Source organism: Convolutriloba macropyga, chromosome 4, assembly GCF_964194025.1.
Source record: "Convolutriloba macropyga chromosome 4, txConMacr16.3, whole genome shotgun sequence".
Classification (NCBI taxonomy): Eukaryota; Metazoa; Xenacoelomorpha; order Acoela; family Convolutidae; genus Convolutriloba; species Convolutriloba macropyga.
Window position 1 is genome coordinate 54,692,249 of NC_134471.1, and position 27,372 is coordinate 54,719,620.

General features: G+C 35.7%; 1 protein-coding gene across 1 annotated transcript in view; it reads left to right on the forward strand.

Moving 5' to 3' along the window:
* The first annotated feature begins 358 nt into the window (after positions 1–358).
* Positions 359–27,372, forward strand: part of LOC142338520 (retinaldehyde dehydrogenase 3-like) — a 41,407-nt gene continuing 14,393 nt past the window's right edge. The window contains exons 1-3 of the mRNA XM_075388304.1: positions 359–443; positions 9,348–9,501; positions 9,635–9,737. Of these exons, the coding sequence (XP_075244419.1) occupies positions 9,394–9,501; positions 9,635–9,737 (211 nt within the window). The 5' untranslated portion in view covers positions 359–443; positions 9,348–9,393. The remainder of the gene's footprint in view (positions 444–9,347; positions 9,502–9,634; positions 9,738–27,372) is intronic.

The window sequence follows — 27,372 nt, forward strand, 5'->3', positions numbered from 1 at the left end:
ATTTGGCGTGGGTTAAGGGTGAAACGTCGGCCCGTGTGCATTTGCTCTGGTTCTCTGGTCATTGAATCAGATCTAACTGTAAATATGTTCTTTGTTTCTTTTTTCTTTTCTAAAGTTGTGTTCACAGAGTTGTTTGAGATATCTCAATTTTTGAAGCGAGATAAACAACAACAGTTTCAAGTTGCCACTGAGTCCAAAAGTTAGCTTTATCAACTTTTTGAGTGTTATGTGTGTTGTAGGGAAGACATGAGAAAATATGAATTTGAAAAGAAATGGTGAAAAGCTAAATGGTGAAAAGCTGATGCCGTTCACAGTTCAAGCAGTTTTTGTCCGATGCATTGTGCTTCATAGCACCAACATTATCTTGTCTCCTTTGTATATATTAGGAACACTTCAACACCAAAAAACACTTCTACTAAGTTACCTTAATTTACAGTAACAAGGTTCGTAAATTCTAATGTTTATTGAGTGTAATAGCCTCCCGGTGCATCGCATCTCGGATTTCTAAGTGGGATTCTCCAAAACTTGCGTATACTTACACAATCCACAATTCCAAGAGAGAAACTTGCCTATGGAAAATTTCCCGTGTTTTCCCGGTGGAAAACTCCTATCCCGATTTTTCAGGAAATTAAGTTAAAACCTCAGCGGGAAAAATCCAGAAAAAACGATAAACTAATTTTGGGGGAGAAATAGGAAAAGTGCGGAACCAAAATCCAGCAACTCTTTTTCGATTTGAAAATTATAATAAATTGTAGCGAAAAGCTCCTCTTATATACTTTCTATATGGTTATCAGTGTTTAGAGAGTCAACTTTTGGTCTGCAGCTGACCCCTCACAAACGCAAAAATTTGCCTGAAATTAAGAAATCCGCTTGGTAAAAAGTTAAGCAGTAGCAGTTGTATAAGTGGTAGTTGAAGTAATAATAGTAAATGTAATAGTGGTATAGTAATGTTGTTTTTCTCATCATAAATTACAGAACATTCTAACTTGAATGGCGAAGAAGAAAACCTTCAAAACCTGGAATATCTGCTTGCAGCTGCTGCAACAAATAGAGCAAGTTCTTTTTAAACCAAAAAACCCCTCTTAACCGTTTTTGAGATTTTCTTAGCTGTTTGCTCAGAAATTACCTTGACCATTGGACAAAGAAATTTTCCTAAGTCTAGTTTTTCTAACAAAACCTCCATAATTCATTAAACAAAATCAATCAATTATGAACCCATAGGGAAAACCCGAGAACTTGCCTGTACTTACATAAACTTGCAGATCCCCAAAATATACCACTTGAAAATCCCGGTGGGAAATGTTAAAAAAAAACGGGAAGAGAATGAGAACTTACCCAATTTTTCGAGAAACGACGCACCGGAAAAAAACTCCTTAAGAGGTTACCGGTGAGATTTTACTGGGTTTTGTATAACAGTTTATATAAACTTAGAACGAAGAAAACTTTACTCTTCGAGCCCAAACCATGGTGACAACAGAACGATGACATGGTGCGGGAAGAGTTTTGAAAAAAAAACGAAAAAGATGGCGAAGAGTAACAACGGTTTCTTTTAGACATTTAAATTAGAGGCAAAAATCAAATACACGCAATTCGATATTTTCTAGAGCGCCATATATACAGTTTTTGTACAATCAATCGGCAAAAGAAGTTTTATACACATTAAGAAAGAGTTTCAATTTGAAAGTAACGTTTAGAAAAAGTTTTATGTTGAAACATGAGTTTCTGTTCACGCTGTATCAAAAAACTTCTTCTGCCTTAGGCGTACTCATCCATTCTATGCACCACGGAGTGCCTGGTCTGGCTGGAATTTACATGTTTTGAAAGGACATTGGCTTGATTACTAGGCTAGCCTTGTTGAAAATGGTGTTAGCTGCAAGTTTCAGTTTTGCAAAGTAAGTAACTGTTATATGATTAAAAGAAATGAAGTAAACTTGAGTACTTTAAAAGTTAAAATATTGTTTTTGTATTTAGAATACGAACCTCATTATGTGGCTGTTTTAATTTTACTCGATAATAGCGCACTGAACTAAGTGGTCTTCTTTTTTGAAGTTGTTTTTTCATCGTTACAATATTTCAATTTTTGACGGAAAATTAGAGAAGAAAGAAATTTGATCAAGATGAGTTTCAAACCGCTGCGGGCATTTCCGATGACTTGTTAGCTAACCGCGCTAAGTTCAATGTGAGACGCAGCATAACTTTTGCTTTTTATTTTCCGAGTGCATTTTGAAATAATTTACGACCAATTTGAAGCTGATACTAAGTTTTTAAACCGAAATAAGAAAATTACCTTGTTTTTTGGAGTAAATATCCGTCATTCTTAGAAGGACAAAACGCTAAAATTTAGAGATACAAAAGGTAGACAAAAAATAAACGTTGTTTTGATTTTGAAACAATGAAGACAACAACATTAAGTAGTGCTTGATTATAAGTGCTACGCTGACCTAAATCATAAGACCACTGAACCACACCGAGCGTAGCACATTATGATACGTTTTTGTGATCTAATGGAGAACTTTTAAATTATTGATTAATTAGTGGAGTGTATTATAAGAAAATATAAATAGGAAAGACGGAAAGGTAAGCGAAGCTTGCGTATGATGATCTTCTTTATTCTAACAAAGTATTGAACTCACTATTTTATTCCGGCCCCGAATTAAATAGGAGAGTGGAAACGGAAGTACAAAAGGTTGAAGAGTGTTGTTTCTGGCCTGAAACTGACTTGCCGTGCGGCTGGCTGTATACACTTTCGTTCGATTGGTGAAGGAAGAAGATGCTATATTTTTACACGCTAAGAACCGACAAGAATAGATAGGCTGGTGAAGCAGAGCTGAGGTTTGGACTTCAAACCATTAGGTTTTATGACTTTTTGAATTTTGTCGGGCAACTGGCCAGTTTTGCTTTGCTTTGTGCGGTTAGCATCACGGCACAATTGATAGAAGAATATTCAACATATGGGAGAACAATACTAAAAGATAGAAAAAACTGCTTTTTGATCTGTCTTGAAAGAGTGAACTGTAGTCGCTTAAATTTTGTTGATTCTCTTTCGTGGCTTCGTAGCTGTGCTGTTGTGCTGTATGATTGGAGGTTTAGATTTAAGGCCAATAAATCAATTTACTGTGTTATTTGTGATTTCTTTTTCCATTTCATCTTTTATCTGTTTTTACTTGTATTTGTTCAGTGGTTGCGATTCATTTTCCTTTCTTAATTCTCTTCAAAACCAGTTTTGCAAGGGAATGGATAATCGATTGATAGTTGCAAAAAAGTTTGACCCTAGTTTGTCCCAATACTCAGGTTTTTTGATCAGTTACTTATCCTTCTAGTCTGTGATGCTTGAAAAAAAAACGGTGGCAATTGAGATGATCAAGAGTACATGATGATGAGCAAATGCTGAGTGGCACTGCTTTTTTTGCCTATTAAGTCTAATATGGACAGTATCCCGTATTTGCTTGCCCGGTTAGTTTGACCTCCAGCTAATTTTGTCCGCATTTCTCTGACCTGTGATATAATGGCTTTTTGAAGGAGCTTTTTTGGTTTTGTAACATATTGGTTTCTAGACGGCAGATTTTTAGTGCTTGGTTTAGATTATTTTGAATTTTGTTGATAAGTACTTGTGACAGGTCCAGCCAGCAGACATTTGCGTACAAGATTAGAGGGGAATCCAGGATTTGTAGACTATGAGCAGACATTCTTCCTTGATGTTTGATTGGCTTAGTCACCACTGTTGGTTCTCTGGTATTCTTTGGTATTCTCTGCCATTTGATCTCATCGCTAGGTTTTTGCAGTGGTATTTCCATTTTAGAAGATGGCTGAGAGTAATATCAGGGATATTTATTGATTTCGTCTTACCAAACGGCACTCTTTTTATGTACAGCTTTAGCTCTAAGTCTTTCTTTGAGGGATTTTGATGATCATGCAATGAGTTTTACTGGGATTAATTTTGATTTTGAGTATATCGCACCAATTCAGAAGGATGTTTAGCGAAGATTTTCTGGAATTGAATTGGTGAAAATTGATCTGTATTATAATTCTGAATCTCCCGCAAATTGTGAGATTGCGCATTCACTTGTGGCAATTAACTAACATAGATGAGGAACAAAGTTCAAGATATTTTTTCCTTGTGGGACTCCAGCCTCAGGCCAAAGACTTTTACAGATAGGAGAGTTCATCTTGACATATACGTTTTTCTGCGACAAGAAACAGTATAACCGCTTTAGGAGGGACACTTCTAGCCCTATTGACTTTAGTTTAAAGATCAAACTAAAAGACCAGACAGCATTAAAAGCCTTTCCAACCTAAAATAAACCAACCTGAATATTTCAGACCACTGAAAAACTTCACTTACGTTTTTGAGTTTAAAAAGGTTGTCTGTTGTGCAGCGATGTTTTTCGTAAGCGCTTTTTGTTTCATTGTGGGATGCACAACTCTCCATTACTACAATTTTCACCAGTTTTCACAGATATTTGCTAAAAAAAATGGTCAGAGTTATGGGTCCATAATCATCCGCTTTTGTTCGATGCTTGTTTTGCTTTGGCAGCATTTTAATCTGCCGTTCTTTACGGTTAACACGGACAAATGAGTTGTTTATTGAAGTGGAAAACAGAACGCACATTATATTCTTAACGCACTATGGTAGCTCTTTAAGAATCTTGAAACAGATTCTCCGAGCTCCGGACAAGATTTTCTCAAACACCTTTGAAATTCGACAGAGTCTTTTACTGTGACTACAACTCCGGGTTTCTCACTCTCACAATTTGAGTCTATCAAGGACCGAAATTCATTGTCAATTTTATTGCAGTTTTGCTCAGGTATTTGTGAATCTGTTGGGTGATTTTGCATTGTGTCACTGTCACTTAGCATTTGTTTAAAGATTTCACACTTTTCAGGGTCTGTGACTGCAATGCGCTCATGTTAAACTAAATATGGGGAGTTTTTGATTTAACTGATTCTCATTATTTGGGTTTTGAGCGTTTTCCGGGACCCGTGGACACCTCTATCCCCTGCAAATTCAACTTTTTTCGCTATTTTTTTCTGCTTTCTATGGATTGTTTTATTTCCTTCTGAAGGCATTCTATTTCTGTAGTGAACTTTTGTTCTTCTTTGGTCGCGGTTTTCAATTCTTTTTGTTTTTGTCTTTTCCATTTTATTAATTTTTGTGTCTCAAAATTGTATGAAAACTGTTTTGTTTTAAAGAAAGAATCTTCGGATGATTCGTGACTTAAGTTTGTCAACGAATTGATCAATATTTTTGATTGATAGAGGGCCACATGTTTGATGATATGAAATCCGTTTTTGCAATAAGTTTGAAATTCTGAGTCATTTTTGTGTCTGCGGTCTTTATCTAGACGGAAATGATTCAACAGTTTTCAATCAAGGGCAGCCTGTTTTTAAGATATAATTTGTTCATCCCTTGTCATCTCTTTCTCTCACCACTGATTCTGTTTGATTTAAACTGATGTTGGTCTATAATAAAAAAAAACATGCGTGGTGTCTATAAGAACAACTTTCAGCTGCTATCAAGTAACTACTCGAGATAAACTTCTTTTGCTAATTCATGGTCCTCCTTATCATTTCTTGTTATAAATAAGGCAAAACCAATCATTTTGTTGATTATTCTACGGCAGTTTCACTGATCTATTTTTAGTTTTCCTCCATTTTGTTTCAAGATCTGGATGTTTGATGTTTTATTTGCTGGTGCTGTGTTTGCAACGAGTACGTTTGAGCTTTTGATGCTTTCGTGTACTTTTTGCTCATCCATTTTTTCGTTGAAGATGTTATTGAGAAGTGTGAAGGTTTTGCTTACGACCTCTGCAACTAAGAGAGCAGATTTTCAGTAGATGGAGACGTTTCGTTATTTTTCTTCGCCTTGTGTTTGTTTGTGATAGTAGAATTTTTAATGTCGTTTATTTTTTTCCAAGTCTCAGCTACCTTGATTTAATAGGCAGGGCAGCAGCGATAGACAGCGGCATGATCAACTCCACATTTTGAGCACTTGTCTTTTTCTTTTTGGACGGAGCAGTTTTGAACGCTGTGATCTTGAGAGCAACGGAGACAGCAAGTTGCATTGCTACATTCTTTGGTAGGGTGACCAAACTGTTGGCACTTGAATCCTTGCATCACATGAGGAGGTTCTCGGCTTACGTTGCAGCGGCACAGCTATTATCCTATGACATCACTGTGTTTTTGAGCAGCGGTGACTTTATTACTTGAGCTTATGATCAGCTGTATTAGCTTTGTCGGCCTTCCAGCATTTCTGCTTATTGTCCATGTTATCCTAATTACAACCAATGCGTGGCTGTTCGAACGTTCTTCTTTTAGCTCCCTTATAATTATGCTGTGGTGAACATTCGCAATAACAAAAACGGCAAAAATTTAGTTGAGGGTTAGTGTTTCTAGCATTTAGTTGCATTAAAAAGGGCTTCCCGGAAGTTAGATGGCATCTTTATGCACTCTCTGGAAACTGAGTCCCAAGTTGGTTACAGAATTCGGTTTCTTTTCAGAGTTCTCTGATATGTCTGATCTTAATAGTAGAGAGTCTCATTCAGATTGGTAGTGCGAATTGAATTTGAAACGGCCTAGGATTGATAGAAACAACCATCTGTCTGCTGTTTTTGTTTGATAATGTTATTTCAAGAATTTTTTTTGTTTTATGCGTACTTCAATGAAAAGTCTCTCGTCTTCTGTTTTTTCACCAGCTGTCGTTCTAGCTTCTGATAGAAGCCTGTCTAAGTCAATCAATTTAAAATTCCGCCTGTTTCAGACTCTGAGCCTATAATAAAAAAGATTTTGGTTTAAATTGGAGCCGGGTCTTTAACAATTCTGAAAAATTTAATATTTTGTGGTGTTCCGCAATAAAATGAAGGACTACTTAGGTGAACTAAGCCTTAAAAGAGACCTTGAGGCTTTTGAAGAGTGAAAAAAACGAAAGTGGAGTACTTGCATGTGGCTTTCCTATCACACTTTGAGGTTCTGATCTGCAAGTGACAATAATAGCATTTTATTCATCATAGCCAACAATTAGCTATTGCAAACACGCATTTCAAAATTTTTACCAAAAATAGTTGCGGACCAGGACAAGTCTGGAAAAGTAAAAACTCCTAACTCGAAATTGCAAAAAAAAGCTGCAAGAAATCGAAAAATTTTCCACCTTATGTCAATTTGCAGCGTTATTTGCTCTCCCAAACTGCATATTTGCTAATTATACCACCAATCACTAAGTACGTCACGGAAAAAATTTAATTAAAAATTAACATAAAAATTTTACAGAGAACTAAACACACAGTGTACCAATATAAGGCCAGTATTACATATAATTTCATTGAAAAATTCTTCAAAAAAGTTATACTGAGCTGTTTGAGCTGATCGAGAACGAAACGAGCTCAATCTCTGAGGTCCACTAAAATCTAACACTTTCAATTGCAATTGTTTATTTGGCTCTTAGTTCAAAAAAGGCTAAAAAAATTGCGCAAATCCTAAGAAAGTTTCTAGAAAAACCATTGTTTCTATTACTGGACAAATTAACCACTCCTTTGAATGGTTTTCATTGTTTATAGCATTTCTTATAACACTTACGTGCATATTTTAAAATGAAGTTAGGATGCCAAAATTTGCTACTTAGACAGAAGTTGACCTCCGTTGACTTTCGTAATTTTAAAATGTGCGCGTTTCGTGTTTTAAGCATGGTTACTTGACTCTGCAGATGTCACTTCGAAATTCTGCCATAATATTTCGAACCGCTTCGGGGTTTTCGATAAACGCCAGAAATTGTCATTGAATTCAAACAGAGTCACTTAACGATTTCTTCGAAATATTCATTTTGCTTCTGAATTTGGCAAAGTGGTTTTGGTTTCTTGTATGATTGGTTGAGTTTTTCTTTGAATGAAATTAAGCAGACAACTATACAGATATCGAATGAGTTTGAGATAGAGTTCTCATCCTTAAACCAATATCTCGTCGCATAATAAAATAAATATCATAACTTCTGTGCTTTCCATTTAAAATTTGATAACCACCTATTACATTTTGATAATGATTGTTTTCTGCTCCATATAACTCAGCAACCCTTCTCATCCTAGCTCACGGCCGATTCCACTCTGTTTATACCCCCCAAATGGTGTATTTGGGCGACGAGAAAGAATATCATTAATCCATACATGGCCCGATTCTAAAGCATTTGCCACATAAAGTGCTTCCGATAGATCATTCGTAAAAACAGCAGCAGCCAGGCCGTATGTTGAGTTGTTAGCTCTATCAATCGCTTCTTCGATGCTTGAGAATTTGATGATTTGTTGAACTGGTCCAAATATTTCCTCTTTGGCAATTCTCATGTGGTCCTGTACGTTGCTGAATACGGTTGGCTCGACAAAGTGGCCCTTTTTAAAAATGAAGCTGACATCGCATTTTGGAATAAACTTTCAGTTATGTACACTTTGCTGTTCTCGATAAACGCCAGAAGTTCTCAGTGACTTCAAGCAGAGTCACGTAACCAATACTACCTTGTTGCATCTTACGTGGTGTAACCTCATTTCAATTTCTTTAGAATGATTGAACGTTCTGTGTCACGCACATGCTCTCAGGGGCCGCCGTTTTCTTAATTTACCAAGCCACTCTCAATAGAAAGTTATGCCCTCATTTGTTTCAGATGCTGATAAAATTTTCATGTTTGCAGGCAACGTTTTGCAAAAACGGGCTTTAACACATTCAACTATAACTAACGTTCGTAAATAGTGACAACTGTTTGTACTACGTTTTCCATTCTAATTGAGACATATGTCAACCTGTTTTCACAAACTAATGAAAAAATAGTCCAAAATTGTCCCAGAAAAATTTTATCGAAAAAGCAAGAGCTGAGCAGGTTTTTTATATTCATTTTCCCCCGTTTATAAGATTTCGTGGCTCTTTTCTGTTATTGCCCCCCCCCACGTCCATTTGCACCCCCCACTTGTAGCATGTTATTGCATATTGGTTGCATTTCATACAGTTACATATACAATTATATACAAACGGCATTTACAATTTAATTATGCAGCGAACTTTTGAAATTAAGGCTTATACGATAATTGAACTTTTGCTTATAATGTAAGCAGACAAAGAATAATGCGTATTTTAAATATTTTTGGGCTCTTCTTTAACAGGAATAGCTTTATGGCACCAATTTTTTTGACAACCGGAAACAAAAATTCACCCATTCATCTGCCGGTATCGGCAATTTATTATGACAAAAATAAGGGATCTCTAAGGACCAAAAAGTACATATTTGGGGGGTGCAAACAGACTGGCTATATAAGGCTGGGGGGGCAATAACAGAAAAGAGCCGATTTCGTTGTAGTACAAGCTTCAATTATGTGCAGATACTATGCTGGGTACTGTGACAAAATAGAGGGTAGAACTCTGGCTATGGAGGATGGCAAAATGGGTTTCACCAAATACGAGCCAGTTGGGGTGGTGGGTGCAATTACTCCGTGGAATTTTCCCTTCATGATGACTAGCCTCAAATTAGTCCAAGTGAGTGAGTGAGTGTAAATGGTCTTCTCTAGCTGTATAAATGCACACTCACTTTTACATTTTGAAAATGTTTTGTGCATTTTGTCCTAAGAGAATAATAAGATAGACCGGAGAAGTGCTTTTGTCTTTTCAGAGTCTGTGCGCTGGTAATGCAGTAGTCTTGAAGCCTCCTGAGCAGACCCCTCTCACCACTCTCATGTTTGGTGACATTGCCATTGAGGCTGGGTTGCCCCCTGGTGAGTCCCAACTTTATCCTATGAAGTTTCTAAGCAATTTTATAAGTTCCCAGGTTGCCCGAACTTGGAAAACTTGGTAAGGCCGTAGTACGGCACTGTATAAGTCTTTGATCAAAACCGTACTAAGATCTTGTTAAGTTTTCTACGGGCCGTAGTAAGGCCGTACTAAGATTTCTAAGGTACCGTACTAAGGCCGTACCATGATTAATAAGGTGCCGTACTACGGCCGTACCAAGATTAATAAGGTTTTTAAGGTCAAATAATAGCTGGAAAATTGTCGAAAAGGCTCCAGTCAAGTTGAAAAACCGACTTTTTGAGACTTTTCCAGTATGTTCTGGGTGTGTTTCCCTCCTCCTTTCTCATCCGGGCTGGGGACCGGCTACGGCGGAGTTACAAACAAACAACTATAGGAGACTTTGAGAAGAGCACTCGGTAAAATACCAGGCTTGAACTCTATCTCCAAACAAAACAAAGCATAATAAATCGTTATTTTCAAAATAAATATATAATATTGCATCAGTTTTAAAAGACAGGAAAACCTATAAAGTGTAATCTGATATTATAGGATCTAATACAACTTTAATGACTGCTGTTAAATGTATACAACCTACATGGATAAAATCTCATAAGTCTACCAAATTTAGAATTATTTGAGAGAGTCCGAAACTATATTCTGTTATTCTTAGCGGTACATCGAAAAAATTACTCGTCTGATGGCCTCGCAACATCGCAACCAGAATAAAGCAACCACTTTGAATATTGCGAACAATTTTAGGGAATCTTAACAGATAATCAAAAATTTGTGATTTTGTATGAGATCTTGTAGAAGTATTATGAGTTACCTCTTGAACTTTTAAATTGGATGCAAAATGGGATCTTGAGCAAAAACTAATAGCCCTAAGTCAAAGAGCCCCGGGTCGATTATCCTCCCAAAAATCCTCTCACTTTGTTGTAAGAGAGATGGGGTAATTTGATTAGAGGGGGTAAATTGATGTAAGAGTGTGGGGGTATTTTGTTTAGAGAGGGTAAATGATGTAAGAGTTGGGCTGCAATGAGAGGACTTTTGAGGTAATACCCCCACCCCCTAACTAAAAGTGCCATGTTAGAGTGGGCTGCACTGGGCTGCAATGGGAGGACTTTTGAGGAGTTAGCCCCACCTCCCTGACTAATATTGCCATGTAAGAGTGGGCTGCCGAAAGGGACAAAAGGATGTAAGAGTGAGGAGGTAATTTGCTCAGAGGGGCTAAAATAAATTAAGAGTTGGGCTGAAAAGGTGGGTAAAATGGTGTAAGAGTGAGGGGTAGTTTGTTCAGAGGGGATAAAATGAGGTAAGAGTTGAGTTGCCAAAGGGATAAATTGTAAGAGTTGGGGATGGTTTGTTCAAAGGTGGTTAAATGAGCTGAGAATTGGGCTGCCAAGGTGGGTAAAATGAAGTAAGAATGAGGGGTAAATTATTCAGAGTGGATAAAATGATGTAAGAGTTGAGCTGTCAGAGGGGTAAAATACTGTAAGAGTGAGGGACTAATTCGTTCAGAGGGTGTAAATTGAGTTGAGATCTGGGCTGCCAGAGAGGTTAAATGGTGTAAGAATTTGGGAGTAATTTGTTCTGAGGGGGTAGAATGATGTAAGAATGAGGGGGTAAATTGTTGAGAGGGGCAATGCTAACATTTATCATTCACATATATATATATATATATATATATATATATATATATATATATAAATATATATATATATATATATATATATATATATATATTGACTGTCAAGAGTTGGTCAAGCATTGATGGTCTGAAAGTTAAGAAAAACCAGCTGAGGGTGCAAAGGTTGTGGCAGTCTTCAAGTATGGGGGCTTAAACAATGTAAAAATGATGGGGTAAATTGATGTAAGAGTTGAACTGCCAAGTGGGTAAAATAGTTTGAGAGGGGGGGGGGGGTTAAATTGTTTTTTACTCCCTCACTCTTCGACCAATATACCCCCCTTGGAAGCCTAATGCAACCCAAAGAAACGTAAGAGTCTTAGGCTGCATTTTCCTAAAAAATCCTCAATATGGCCGCCCTACTATTACAACATTAAAACGCTTTTTTTACGATTTCTACTTCCCCAGATTTTGCTTGAGTCTTATTAGTTAAAAATTGGTTTTGGAAAGTTTTGTAACGAAAAATACGCAAACTTATGTTTTCGAATCAACTGCAGTGAAAAAGATCAAGAAATTCACTCGAGAAACACTGGAACAAAATGTTAACGCAAAGAAATCTTACATGCCCTGCAATGTCTGACTGTTGTGAAAAAATGTTAAACTTCTATTTTTAGTATCACTAAACATATTTTGAAACAGCATAATAACAAAAACACTCAAAAGAGACAGCTGAAATATGTAAACAAAATGTTTTTGAAATCAGATTTCTATTTTAAGTCACGAATAAATATGTTCTTGCTGTATAAAAATAAATATGCAAAAAAAATTGCTCAATGAAATTAAAATGTATTATAAGATAACTGCAGGATAGAAAACAGGCGGTGAATACTCATCGCCAAGAACGCCATTTTTATTATATCAATATTTAAGGTCAAAAACGAGACTTTACAAAAAATCTTCTCCCAAAAATCTAAATTTCTGCTGAAAGTGGTAAAGCAATAGCAACGGGTGCACAAAATCACTCAAAAATCCACATTAGGAGAAACAGAGGGAACAACCGTTATCAAAATGAACAGCCTCTCCCACCTACAGTTCAGCATTCCATTGTCACAAATTAGGTTCCTGGGAAATCAAGTCTTCTGTTTTCTCTCAGTCTTTTCGAGAAAATGATGAAGTGTATCGTTCAATTTTGCAGTTTTTGATCTACGTTGGGCCTCTGAGTTGTTTCAGTGGTTTTAGACTCCTTTAGTCTTTCTGATATTTGTTAAGCTGTTGATTGTTTCTGCTGAATTTGGTAAATGAGTAGCGGTTAGAGCACAAAATTACCAAACTTTTTCAAATTAGGAGAAGCAGAGATAACAACCGTTATTTAACTGAACAACCGTTGCCAGCTTAACAACAGTTTAGCATCTCCTGTTTTTTTTAAATTACTGTCTTCGAACTTTTGGATGTAATATTTGAAATTGTAGTTTCTAAGTTTGTGAATATATAAGTGTTCTTAGGCTTAGAGCGAGTATTCACAGAGGGAAATGGCTCTAAGCTAATACTATACTTTCAAATATCCACAATGAAACACTATCGCAAAGGAGAAAAGAAGCAGAACTTCATTAAATTGAACAGATGCACTAAGTGTTGGTAACATAGGGATCAGATGTTGTCAATAATTTTCTCAAAACACCTTGAAAAAGTTATTGTCAATCAGTTTTACAACAAAAACATTGCTTCAAATTTGTGCCATTGATATATGTTGGTTGTTAGGTTGCTTCTGACCAAATTTTTAGAAGTTAACACATTCTTATATTTTTTCATTGTACAAAATTTTTTCACATCTTTTTGGTCGGAAAAAACACTTTTTAATCGGTTTTGGAAATCATCAAAGGGTGTTGAAATTGCCCAATAGGAGCTGATTAATGACAAGGAAAGAGCTTGCGGGCTCGTTGATTGCAAACACAAATCATTTGCCGAGAAGGGGATGTTCCAATTTCGATCTAAGAAAAAGCGATTTTCAGGAACAACACTCTTATTATATAAGAAATTAAGATCAAAAGAAAATCTTTCCTAAAAGGATTTGTCTCCCCAAAAACTTAAGTTTCTGCTCAATATTGGAAAGCAGTGGCAGTGAGTGACCAAAGTCATTCAAGATTTTAAATTAGGAGAAGCAGAGAGAACAACTGTTAGTCAACTGCTCAGTTATTCCATCCAAAACTACAATTGAGCTAATCTGGATAACTTAAAAATGAAGCTGTGACAAAATAAGAATTAGGTGTATGAGAATTGAAGTCATCTCTTCTCTCTGCTTTTCGAAAAACTGCTGTGGTGCAACACTCGTTTTTGCAGATATTGATCTTCTTTTTTTCTCTGAGTTATTCCACTGGTTTCAGACTCCTTGAGCTTTGCTGATATATGCAAAACTTTTTGAAGGCTGTTACGTTCTAAGTTCAATCGAGACAATTGCAGAGGCTCGTGCTACTGAAAAGTTGCGGGTTCGGTGATTGGAAACACAATTGTTTTGCTCAAAAGGTTTTGTTCCCGATTCAATTTCAAGAAAGTTGTACACTCTATCGCTGACTGCCACGTCAGCACTTGATCTGACTTTTCGTCTATTGCTTTAAAATTTGAAATGATGCCTTCAGTAAACTTTTGCGCAAAGTTCTACCCAACAGGATATCTACCGTTCGTATAAAGCGTGCACTAAACAACTGATGATCCCATTTTTTAATGAATTTGGCCGTTGAATCATGCTAGCGAACCGCTGTTCGTTTATTGTCTGAGGCTGTTGTGCGTTTTCTATCATTGGTAGTGCAATTGCTTCTCATTTTGTGCTGTCTATGTTTATATATTGAACTGTTTTGCCCCTTCCAGCCCCTGGTTATCCACGTGTATCTCATTGGTTGCTTTAGATTTATCGAAAATCGTTGGATTGTGTTGGGTTGGTAATAAAGTAATTAGAAGGCTCTTAGCTGTTAGCACCTTGCAATCCATCCGTATTGCCGGCATCTCCCATTTAGAAACTATCTCGCCTCTTATTTCTAAATTTGTACCTTCAAGCTCTTTCCTACACTTCAGTGATAGAATACACGTATGACATCCCTGGAGGTTATGCTGTTCTACGGATTTCAAATGCTGTGGTTTGACTGGATGATTTTGTCATTAGATTATACCGGTCATTTTAGCCAGTGGCTCTATTCAAAAACTGACAGCTTCTTCCTGGACTGGTACTGATTAATAATTTACGTCACGGAATTCGAAAGCTGTGTTCAAATCATGGTATGTAGAAAATTTTGCAAGTCAACTGTTCCTGGTCTTTAGTATTTTTCAAGATGGCGAATGCTTGGTCAGATATGGAGCAAACGCATGAACCTATGCAGTGGCTTAGATCTACGTCAGTTAGAAGCCCTAACTTTGAATTGTCCTCTAATGAAATCCCGATGTATTTCGATTTTGTTTGCCATAGCGTGGCTAAGTTAATTCCTGAACGGGAGTGTGGGTTGGGCAGTTGAATGGCCTCGTATACTTTAAGATTTGTTTCATGCTGCGACTGAGGGTTTGTCCGTTTCAAAAACTAGCATCACTTCTGTAACCGTTATTTCAGGAAAAACTTGGATTTGTTACATGAGAGGATTTTGCTGATGAAGATCGCTAAATTTAGCATTTGATTGTCATTTGATTGTGTTTTACTAATATATTCCCTTGAACACGGAAGAAAGGGAAGGAAATTGTTTGTCAATGTCATGAACAACCTAGACATTGTTGAGCGGAACGTGGTTGGCGATGTCACGGATGTTGTTTTCGTTACATCAGTGACCAGAAAAAAGCCTCGCTGATTTGTAAATTTCCTTTCCTTGAAGTAGCGGACGTTTTACTCAAATTTCGAGGCCCCTCATTTTTTAATATTATCAGGGTTTGTCTCAATTTGTTGGGAGTCCAATTTTGGTAGTTGTGTCAGTCTTTTGTCACTGCAATCACAGAGTTCAGCAGTTTTCCATCCAAGTAGAAGTTTTGCGCCATGTGGTTATGAGTTGCCGGGTTTCGTCTTGAACTTTTTATTTCTTTCAAAACGCATTAAAAATATCTCTTTGTGGTTTTCGGCGAACTCTGTCTTATTGCCGAATGATCAATTGGTGGCAATTTGATTTTGTTGCCTAATCTTCCTCCTGCGACAATTACTCTAGCGGCACCAATATACAGGAGGAGTGGAGCCATGACTCTATGTCTCAATATTTTGGATTGGCTTGGTGATCAATTGTGTAATGCAAGGAACTTCATGATTTCACTGATTGACGTATGGTCTGCTAGTTTTCCGTGATGGTCTTCTGAAAATTTGTTTGCTTAAATGTGAATTCAAGATTGCCTGTTGTATTGTGTTACAGATCTGAAAATGCTAGATCTTGACAGAATCTTTCTTGTAGCTATGCTAACAGGTAAACTTATTTCAATAATAATGTAAAGAACGATGAATTGCATGTTAACAAACTTAGATGCGAGAAGAACTCACTTTTGAAATTTGACAAAAAACCATTCTTTTAAATTTACATTACCACTTAAAGCAAAATTGAGAAAAAATTTAAGTCAAAGAACTTATTGTTTTAGAAGCAAACTAAAACATCGCAGTTCCCTGTATGGAAACAAGAACAAATAATTTCAAATGATGATTTCGAAATTTGAAGTTCTCAGACCAGAAACAACAAGAAAGCTGAAGAAGAGGAAAACCTAAGAAAAGGGGACATAAAATAAAATAAAGTAAGGGAAAGCTTTTTTCGCAGTTTCTTTTTTTCCAAAGTTCTGCTTTTACTGATCAAGGAAAACTGGCAAATTTATAATAGTCTAATACTTGATATGTTTTTTTTAAAATTAAAACTGCTATTTGGATCAGGTCACAGAATTCAAAAAGCTCTTTGATGATGTTTTATGTTCTATTAATATCAGAAGGTAAATCAGATGGTAATTTTTGAAAATCACATTTATATTTTTTCCCAGAGTCAGATTTCTTTGTCAGCTCTAAGCTAAAACTGCCACAACCTCGGGTTCTTGGAGGAGAGACAGATTTTGACAAAATGTTTGCAGCAGCAAGAAAAATATAATTTATTTTGATCTGAAAAAAAATAAACGACGTTGGTTAACTATGTCATATGAAGGTCTTGAAATGTAATCAAGAGTGTGATTTCAGTTTTATGACGTGAATATTTTACGTGAGCACAATAGGCAATATAAGCATTTTAGTGATAAAACAATATTTCTTTCATACTTTGCTTATAATGGCACAATTAATTTGAAAGAAGATTAAAACTAGCAGGTCAGTAAAAATGACAGATTTTAATTTTTTGAGATAACGGCAAGACTCATAATCAATACCTATTACAAAAAAGGCTTCAACGTAACAAGAGCTTAAGCGAACTTTTTACTTACATATAATCAAGACATTGGTACCAAAGCAATTCTTTTACGAAATTTAAAAAGTACACCACAGCAAATGAGAGCCTCTTGTTTCTGACGTTAACCATTCCAACAAACAACCAATTGATTTCCAAAGTCTTTATTTATTTTTTATTACATTTTTTCGTAATGATGGCGGTTGGCTTCTTCTCAGAGGTAAAACGTCTTCTACGCCCTAAAAATGGCACAAACATCAATTCATTTAATTTTTTTTTAGTTTTTAGTTTTTATAAGGTTGCTTTTATGTTTTTTCTTTAGGTAGGAAAACAGAGTGAAGTAGGTTGTAGAATAATTTCGTTTTTACTTAATTCTTTTTATTAAACAACCATAACTTATTAGGATAAATTGATACCAACCACATCTGCCTAAGCAATTAGCAGAAACAGACAGTTTATAGCTAGATCTCTGTTTTCAAAAAATTGTTGAAAGATTTTCATTTTTAAGAGAAAACAATTCGCTAATTTTTTTAAATGGAATATAGTTGACAAGGAAATATCAATTTTCTCTCAAAATGAAATAAAAAAGTGTGTTATAGATTTGCACAACTTTTATCTCGAATTTATTTGTCGGTAACTTTTCCTCGCTGGTTCAAGAAATCACGCAAATGGAAAACTTAGGAATTTAGTGCTTTAATAGCTGCTTTGAGCTGAAAACCTGGGTTTTAATAACCTTTTTTTCAAAAAACTAAAAAATAAAAGCTCCAAGGACAAAGAAAAGACATTATAATAGCTTTTTGATTTGACCACAGATTTACGATAAATTTTTAAAAGCGAATATCTTAAAAACCAAACTAATGAACCGATTTTCCAAAAATTGTATATAGAATTTTCACAAAGAGCAGTTTTTCATACAGAATAAAAATTTTCTGAGGGACGGAAAAGGGGAAAATTTGGAATTTTAAGACAAAAACTGAAAATGAAATGGAAGAGTTAAAAAACGAAAAATTTTACATATTATGAAATGGATCACGGAAGTTTTCGAAAAAATCGATATGTATATTAGAAACAAAATCAAGTTCAATGAAATTTTGTACAAAATATCTCCAGGCCTCGTGTAAATGATGCACTTAGAAAAAATAAAGAAATGTAAACACAAATAATTTTTCGAAATCGGATTATTTTGGTAAAAGTGTTGCGCTTGTACAGGGTTAAACCCAAAGTTGAAATGTTGAGCTCCTCCATGGCTTCTGATCTTTACTGCTGGTGTCCTGGATGGAATACATAGCACTTAAATATCATCGTTGTTTGATTGTTGCACGATTTTTGACTTCTATTTGGCTCGTATTTTAACTGGCACAATATGGGCTCAAATAAAGCGAGGAACTTCAGGCTCCTTATTATTGGCAGGAATTGCGGGTTCGTGAACAACTTTTGCCTTTCTGTTCGAACTTTCTGTTCAATTGGAGTTCTGGAGTTTTCCATATATTGGACGTCGTTCCATTTAGAAGTTTTGTCAATTGTTTCCTGTGGTGGCTTCATCATCGCAGTAGAAGGTGATCGAGGATCTTGGGTTCAGTGCTATAAAAAATAGCATTGAATGAGTTTGTGTTCAGAGTTTTTTTGAGTTGACAGCTGATGTCTTTCACTATAGAGTTTGGTTTTGTTTGGTGATGTCTCAATCTGTTCACACAACTGATGTCTTTCGTTTAATTTGGTCGTGTTGTGTAGTTTGAAAATATTTAAACAGAATCGATGGGATAAAGAAATACCTTGCTGGCTTTGCTTAATCCGTGTAGAGTTGACGGTAATTGGGTGATATTTGGATGAAGTAGTACACAATAACTGTGTTTTGCTATTGGTGACGTTTTTACATTTTGACAGTAATAGGATCGGTATTTCTTGTATGCTCTAACTAAAGAGTCCGTCCGACGATGATAGTACCCTAATATCTGGTCCTGAATTACTTGTTAAATGGAGCTGTGTCTCATTTTTTTTAAAAAAATACTGTCATTGAACATTCTTGCATGCCCTGGCAATGGCTGAAAACTGTCTAACAGTAAATCTAGTGCTTACTTTGACTCAATTTTAAAGCGTGTGACATTTGGGAAGCAACCAATTTTGATATATTTTTGGCAAATTACGCCTGATAAAAAATAAAACGGCTATGCAACGCTCCCAGAAACCTACGGTCTTAGGATGTTTTAGTGTCCCTTGATGTGAACAAATGTGATGAAGCCCTGTCAGTACTTTTAATCATTTTAAGTAAAATTGATCAAAGGTCCAATAAGATTTATCAGGAAAGTAGTAGTGTTGGTGGACAAAAGATTCTCATTTCTGTGGATCGCTACCGGCAGCCGTGTGATTCAATAGTACACCAGAAAGACAAAAAAATCAACAAATCGGTTGCTGTTGGAACAAATTCGAATCCTCCAGACATAACGTTCTCTAACGAGATCAATTTTTAGAAGTTCCTCGGGCACATTGTGTAATCTAGTAAATGCCAGAAGATGATGTATAGACATGACATAAGACTTTTGATTTTGCCTGAAATGGATACAGGTAAAAGAATTTGTAAAGTAGTTAGTGAAGTCTATATCAAGGGAAACCGAAGAACTTCCGAAACAATTAAAATCTTTCTGTGACGACCTGACGGCTAGTTTTGTTGCTGTTATGTGTTCAATGCCGCAGTTGAGTTGTTAGGTGCCCGGTACAAAAATCTGTTTTCGTAACTCTTGTTCAGCGTGATTGCAAATTTTTTCATAAACAATGTCGTCGTTGTCGCATATTCTATTCAATTATTTGATGCATTTTCGTTGAGTAACAAGAAAACTTTTTGTTTGCAGCAATTTTTGACTAACGTTGTTCTCTTTGTTTCGTTGTTTGGGTGCATTTATAATGTTTTGTTTTTTCTCAATGTTTTGATTGTTTTTCATTATGGAGTGTCATTTAAGCAGTTTAAACTGTGAGGCCGAATTGACAAGATTGCATTCAAATCATATTCTATCTTTTGAATCGAATAGTGTTTGATATCTTTAACTTTTTTACCCATTTTGTTTTTTGTAGAACTCAACATAAGGGGTCAGCTACTGCATTTTTTTGTCAAAAAACATGTCCTAAGAGATTTTTTCTGGCTCTAATGCACTCTAACATTAACTTAAGGCAACTTGGTATGTGCTTCACACGAAAAAAATAAACAAAACCTCGGTTGCAAGTCCAGACAATATCTTCTCAGAGCAGAACCAACTGCTGTGGAAAAACTTTACATCACCGTAGAAAACCGCTAGGAATTCCATGCTTAAAATGTTGAAGTTCAATTGAGCGCAATGAATGCATGAGATCACTATTTAACGGCTGTATGTTGAAGTGTCGTGTCCTTGCTTTTTTCCTTCTCAATAAAGTTTCCGATAGGTAGAAGTTGTCACGCTGCGTTCTTGCTTGTATCAGTCATCACTATAAATTAGTCTCTCTTTCAAAGTGAACTTTTGGACGTTGTTGTTGCGCCATTAATTTTAATTTTTGAGGCTTTTAATAATATGTTGAATTATAATATATTTCTGACTGCTTTTCAGTTTTTTTAGAATTGTAGAAGATTCTAATGGAGCTCTGTAAGGAAAACTTTTCCCCTCTATAGTAGTCTAAGGCTTTTCTAAATTGTTTAGTAAATTTGTTTCCGTTTTTCTAACTAGATTGAGTTTTTATTGGATGTCAGGTATCCTAAGAATTGATGTGATTTATGACCAAACTCATACTTCGCTCCAGAAAGTTTCAGCACAGAGTTTTGTATGCGTTTGAAAATCTGATTCAGTTTATAATTGTTGGGTTATAATTCAGCCTTTAATCTAGTCGACTGAAGACAGAAATTTTTGCTCCAGAAAAAAATACTAAGAGTTGAGCTGACAGCCATTGACATCAACCATTGGTAGGCAGTTATTAGCTTGTCTTCAGTCTACTTTAGCAAATGTAGAGTTTTCCTGCGAAGTGATTTCCGGTGTCAGTAGGTTTCGAAACTGCGACTTTCGTAATTGTGTCGTAATTGAATGGTAGATTTGTTGGAGATCAATTGAAATGCAAACTTTACTGTAAACTCCGCGATGGCGAAAGATTGCTTTGCTCTATCTCGAGCACGTTAACTGTTAAACAGTCCCAAACCAGTCACCAATGCTAGTTTTACCGGTTTTACTAAAATAGTGTGTCGCAAATTTATTGGTAATGGTAGACAAGCTGAGCATATGGGACGATCAAGTTTTAGTTTTAAGCTTACACTGAAGATCGAGGCTAGACCGACAACGAAACAGTGATTGATGTATGCGTGATGACTTTTGATGAGAAAAACTTCTAATTACAATCTTTCGCATTCGGAGAGCACTGAGTGCATCCATGATAAGCTGTGAAAAAGAATTTGTGCAGTCTGCTGTGTTTTCCCATTGATTGCATGCTGATTACTGTTTATGCCTGATGATATTTTTCTGTCCCAATTAGAATTTCTCGTTTTTAGTACGTTTCTCTTTTCTAGTGGAGCAAGTTCAGTTCCATTGGAGGAAATTCTATTCATTTTGGGATAAATTTTAGTTGTTTTGGGATACAAATGAAAAAAAATGGAAAAATTACAATCTGGACTATAAGAAGTTGAGACCTGCTTTTTGCTAGACCTCATCGGAAATTTATCTCAAAAGAAATTGTCCTCTTTGACAACTGGCAGTATAATTTTTAGTTGCCTGGAATAAAAATCTTAGATTCAAATATTTTTCTCTTTTTGATCATAGCTTTTTCTCAGCAACGCATTCGTGTCAACCGAAAGAACCAATGTCAACCTAAGCATCGATTTTCAAATCAAACAACAATTTGCAAATAAAACAGTGAGTTGGGTCGTTTGATTTTTTAATATACAAACTTTTTCTTTTATAATTTTGTGTAGAAATAGTATATTGATTTCTTGAGCTAAAACTTTGTTGTTACTGCTCCAATAGTAAGAGTGTTTTTTTTATGTGCCATAGAACACCGCAAAATAGTTGATAACGTTCTCTTTCAACTCGATTTCAACATTTTATTTGAACATGCCCTTTTTTAGACACCCTTGGCAAAAGCGACCAAAGGAATAAATGTCTTTGTTGTTGGCTACGGCTGCATCTATTCTCGTTATGATTTTTTGCTGCCTCGTCCTGATGGCGCTGTCTCCCATTGTCTTTAGTTTGCAAGTTGCTTTGGACTTTTTTTGATACAAATGCCTGTTGAGTATCTTTCTGAGACTGTTGCCGGGCTTGTAAAACCCTTCTCAGTGACTAGTTTCTCAATTATAATAATTTGAGGCCGTTGTAATGAACATGTCATTCACTGTTATTGCTGGCCTTTCTGTTACATATAATTTTCTCCAAATTGTGGAGGAAAGTGTTCAGGAGAACTCTTCCCTTACTTGTGGAAATGATTTGTTAAGGGAATAAACTCTAACTGCTACCCTATGTTGATTGTCACGTAATCTTTGGATGTGTCAAACTGCGTGTCGAATTTGATTTCTGTAAAGCCAAGCCGAAGTATCGGCGTTCAGTCTGGATTGTTATAAAATTCTCATATTTGTCTCAGCGACTCTTCAAATGTTGATTCCTACTGCGTTTGCATGTGATCGTGAAATTTAGAGCTCTTTCTTGTCATCTGAGATAAAGTAAATGGTGTTGGGGGCAATTAGGAACAACGGAAAGACCTATGGAATTTCGAGTTTGTCGTTAAAAAACTGCAATAAAATGCAAGCTTAAACCTCTAAAGTAAATGAAAATTACTGGTAAAGTTTGATTTTTGAAACTTGGTGCTTTAGGCAACGGCAGCGCCCGCGCATTATCAATCAGTCCCATTGCTGGGGCGCTGGTGTTTCTGCACACTGCGTAAACAGTATCGTTTCTGGACCAAATTGCAGGATTTTCTTTTTTCCAAACTAAATTTTATGGATTAACACAAGCTTGACAATAAGTTGAACTCGAAAAATGATGCCAACGTACGTTTTATTGTATTAAAAACCTCTAATTATTCGGAAAATTTATGGAAAAATTTAAGGATTATTCAAAAAGAACCATTATTTCTATAGAATTTTCCTTTTTAATCTCTTTCGCCATGTCTCATATCTTTTATATTCTTCCTTTGCAGGTGCGTGTTGATTTTGATTTCTGTAAAGTCAAGCCCAAGTATTGCCACTTTGTCTGGATTGATATGAAATTTGCGTATTTTTCTCAGCGACTCTTCAGAAATTAGTTCCTTCTGCGATTACAGCTGGTCGTAAAAGTGTAGAGCTCTTTCTTGTCATCTGAGATAAATTGAACGGTGACGGATGCAAACAAAAATCGTACAAAAACCAATGGAATTTCTAAATTGTCGTTCAAATAGGTCAATATATTCCAATGTCGAACACCTAAAGTAAAAAAAATACTGGTAAAGATTGATTTCCATAATTTGGTGCCTTAGGAACGGCAGCGCCTGATGCATCTTCAATCAGTCCCATTGATGGGGTGCTGTTGTTTCTGCATATTGGGTAAACAGTATCATTTCAGGATCCAAATGCAAGATTGTTTCTTCTCGAAACTAAAATTTGTGGATAAACACGAGCTTGGCAACAATTTAAGCTCATTACAAGGATTTCAACGTTTGTTGTAGTATATTAAAAACTTTTAATTGCTGGGAAAATTTACGGGATAAACACAAAAATGCTTGGAATATTAGAAAAACAGAAAATTTATCAATGGAATTTTTTGCTTTAATTTCATTGGAAATGTCACATATCTTTTATATTCTCCCTTTTAGGTGCGTAGGTAGGGTAAACTCTGATTGATCGAGCAATATTGATTGACTTCGGTTTTTAACTCTCTCAAGTCTTTTTTCCTGCCTTAAGTTTTCCAAACCAAATTCACTGCGCGGATTGGCTGTGCTCTTATACCGTCTTTTCATATATCCAATACATGATAATCTGATCTCTCCACAACGAGGCCCATGTCCATCATCATAAGTACTGAAATGTAATAAACGTTTTTTAGACTTTAAAAAGAGTTTTTGGCCATCTATTAGTTATTTTGAACTATTGTCTCCTTTGCGCAATTTTTTTTCCCGAGTTGTTCGAACGAAACTTTTGAATCAATTTCGTTTTTCCAACGGTTAAATTCAAAAGAAATTTTTTGCTTGACTAATTTCAGAGACCATTTATAACAAACGGAATAACCTAGTGAATTAAAACTGAAATCATAAAAATAGAAAATAGTGAAATAAAAAAAAGATACTATGCTCTAATCTAAGCACACAGTGAACTGAGGAATTTTTGAGACAACAGGTTGCTTCGGGGGTAACTTTGTAACGTATTGTTCCTGCCCATACAGGGCAGCCTTGTAAGTTTCAGCTAAGCACAATTAAAGCCAACGTCAGTATTGACAGCTGGTGGTACATATTGCTTAACATGTTTAGATGGAAGGCAGAATCACTGCTTTGTCCCACAACGCCAGTGGCATAATTTAAATTCATTTAAAAAAAATCGTGTGCAAAACAATGCGGCAGCTTAGAAAGGAAACAAATTCCCATTCCCCTTTTGTGAAACGTCAATTGACAAATTATTTGATATGAGGGCTATGAATACGAAACAGCCCAATATTTCTCCAGTTTGCAATTTTTTGTGCAATATTTTATCCTGCAGGGAAATTTGATCAATTAATCGCTATTTATGATATTGTTTCCTACCCACGGATCTCAGTTATGCAGTACATCAAGAGCCTGCAATTATACATTTTTTTGAAAATTTTGGATTTTTCTATCATTTTTTGAGAAACATGGTGTTATTTATCGTTGTGTTCAACTTGTGAGTCGATCTCCTAATTTCTATTCGAAAAGAGGAAACCTAGAACGTCTCTTCAACGATTAGTTAAGCATGGCAAAAGGATTTCAACGACGCCACTTTTTCAGCTTACGAAGATGGCCTGACCAATGAAGTTCGGAATGCTGGTAAACGAAACTATTTCAACAAACGTCAAAATTTGGTTCCTTTCAAACTAAGTTGCATAGCTTTCATTTTGTTCCCAAGTCCTGTAAAGGGATTTATAAAATTCTTGACAGGTATACTATGATCATCCACAATCAAAACCACTTTTTTCATGTATCGACCGAATATTTAAATATGAAAAATTAAATGAAACATAAAACATTGATCTAGCAAGTAATTTAGCATGTAAAAGAACAGTCCAAGTCTTATAGGAGTTAAATCTTTCAAATTCATTTCAGTTAAGCACAGAAAATCATGTAAGAATTCTATCAGATTTTATTCAATTGTTTTTTATAAAATTTTATACGACATTAGCTGTCTGATTGATGTTTATAATATAGGAGATATCTTGAGGATTTCCCATCATAGCCCCTACCTCCACGGAAAAATTGCCCCTTTTATGCTATGCCTATGGTATTGGGTATTGTCGGTTATACGTTATAGTACCACTATAAAGAAAGGCCCATTATTAGAATAAAGGAAAGACCCATTATAGCCTCCAGATCGTCAAAAACTTTAAAAGATTGGCGGTTCTGAATGACTACGGAATTGTATATGTCAACTTTTACAAACTGGGCGCTTCATCAACAAAAAAGGTAAAAAATAAAAACTGATCATAATGCCAGTAACAATTTGGCCAACCTCTTTGAAAATTGTTATATAAACTTACCAGCCATGAAACGGGTCCTTATGGAAGCTTAAAAACCATAGCAAAATCAAAAATTGGATTCTTCTATTGAAATTTATGGTTTATAATGGTCTGTTTTATCGTTAATTTTTTAAGGTGGGATAGCTTTCACTATGTCCGAGAGCTGTCGAGGAGAGATCAACGCGAAATCAACCCTAGAAGAATGTTCCAGTAAAATTTAGTCCTTGCTTTTTTTTGTGTCCGAAGACTTCAACAATACACAATTAAAACCACATGATACTGAGCATATATACTCAGCATGATCGCTGTCTCCGGCACACATACCGGGTTGGTCAATTTTACCATGTTAAGATTGTTCAACCCGGGAAGTGTGCGGGAAACAGCGATCATGCTGAGTATATATACTCAGTAACATGTGGTTCTAGTGGTGTAATATCGAAGTCTTCGGAATAAAAAAAGGAATAAATTTTACTTTAACACCCTTTTAGGGTTGATTTCCCATTGAATCTCTCCTCGCCAACTCTTGGGCATAGTGATATCTAACCCGCCTAAAAAATTTAACGATGAAAAGGAAAACTAGGGACCATAAAATTCCGTAAAGGAATCCATTTTATGAGTTTTTCATGGTTTTAAGGACCCGTTTTGTGATTGGTAATTTTAAACAACAACTTTCAAAGAGGTTAGCAAAACTGTTTCCGATATTATGGTCAGTTAATTTTTGTCTATGTTATAATTATGACCAGTTTTATGGTAAATATGTTACCATTACGGCTGTGTATGGTTACGTATTAAGATCAAGAAAGTAAGCGAGTGCAAAAAATTCTGACACACTCATACGCTAGTATATACATTGGTAGCTTTCGCACTCTAAGCGTGCGTTGACTGGCGACAAGTCTATTGATTGTAATCTTTTGATATTGTCACACTTTTCCACACGTTTGATGTCGGCGGCCTCCACCTCTTTAAGATTTTTTTAGAAAAGAGATTTATTTTAACATAGGCATTTTAATGAAATTGTTGAGTCCGATTAATTAACAACGAAGGCGTAACAATTTGAAGATCAAATAATTTTTCATCAAAACGTAACCACTGAGATGACAAGGGAATGGCACATATTCGTGCAAAAATTAGCGTCACAATTTGAGGGATTAGGAGCCGATTTACACATTTTGTCTGCGATGTTCGCTTTGTCACTGATTCCAGCAAGTTTGGTTTTCAAAACGTCATGAAAATATAATGTAGCATACTTCCGGGATCGAAATGTCAGCGCTGTTTCAGTGTTTTGCTTTTGAAGAAATGTCTTCTAGGCCTTAAAATCCTCATTCCACGCCGCAATATCAACATTTTTTAATAACTAGAGGGTTTACTATTTCCAATTCAATTAAACGTTGAGTTCTGAAAGTAGTAATTGAATCCGCTTTCTTTTTTTAATTTTTCATCATCAGAGGAACAAATTAACTAAAATTAGCTGCTTTTCATGTAAGCATCATAGTAGATTGAGCTTGACCAGAATAAAAGTTTTTTAAGGTAAAATTTCATTGATTCATTGATTTCAAAATACATGTAATTCAAAAAAAAAGAATCAAAAGGATCATGAAATCAGAAAAGTTTGAAATCAATTTATGTTGACTGAAGTCTTGTTTTAAACCTCGAAACAAACTGTTTTGAAAGTTGGCAAGCTATAAAAACTTCGCGTTAAATACGTTTCCCAAAAAATGAGAGTTTCGAAACAATCGCACAGTGAAAGCGAATTGAAAACTATAATAACAAATGGAAGAAAGATCATAAATTTTGAGCACGGGGTCTGATCAAGGGGACATATTGAGAAAAAAGCAGCTTCTTTACTTTTACATTTTCATTTTGTGCTGCCTCAAAGTCTCTAGCAGCAACAAAATTAACCTTGATCAAAATAAGAATTTTCTATTTATACCTGAATACCTAATTCTACTTGTGCAATACTGTAACTTAACCA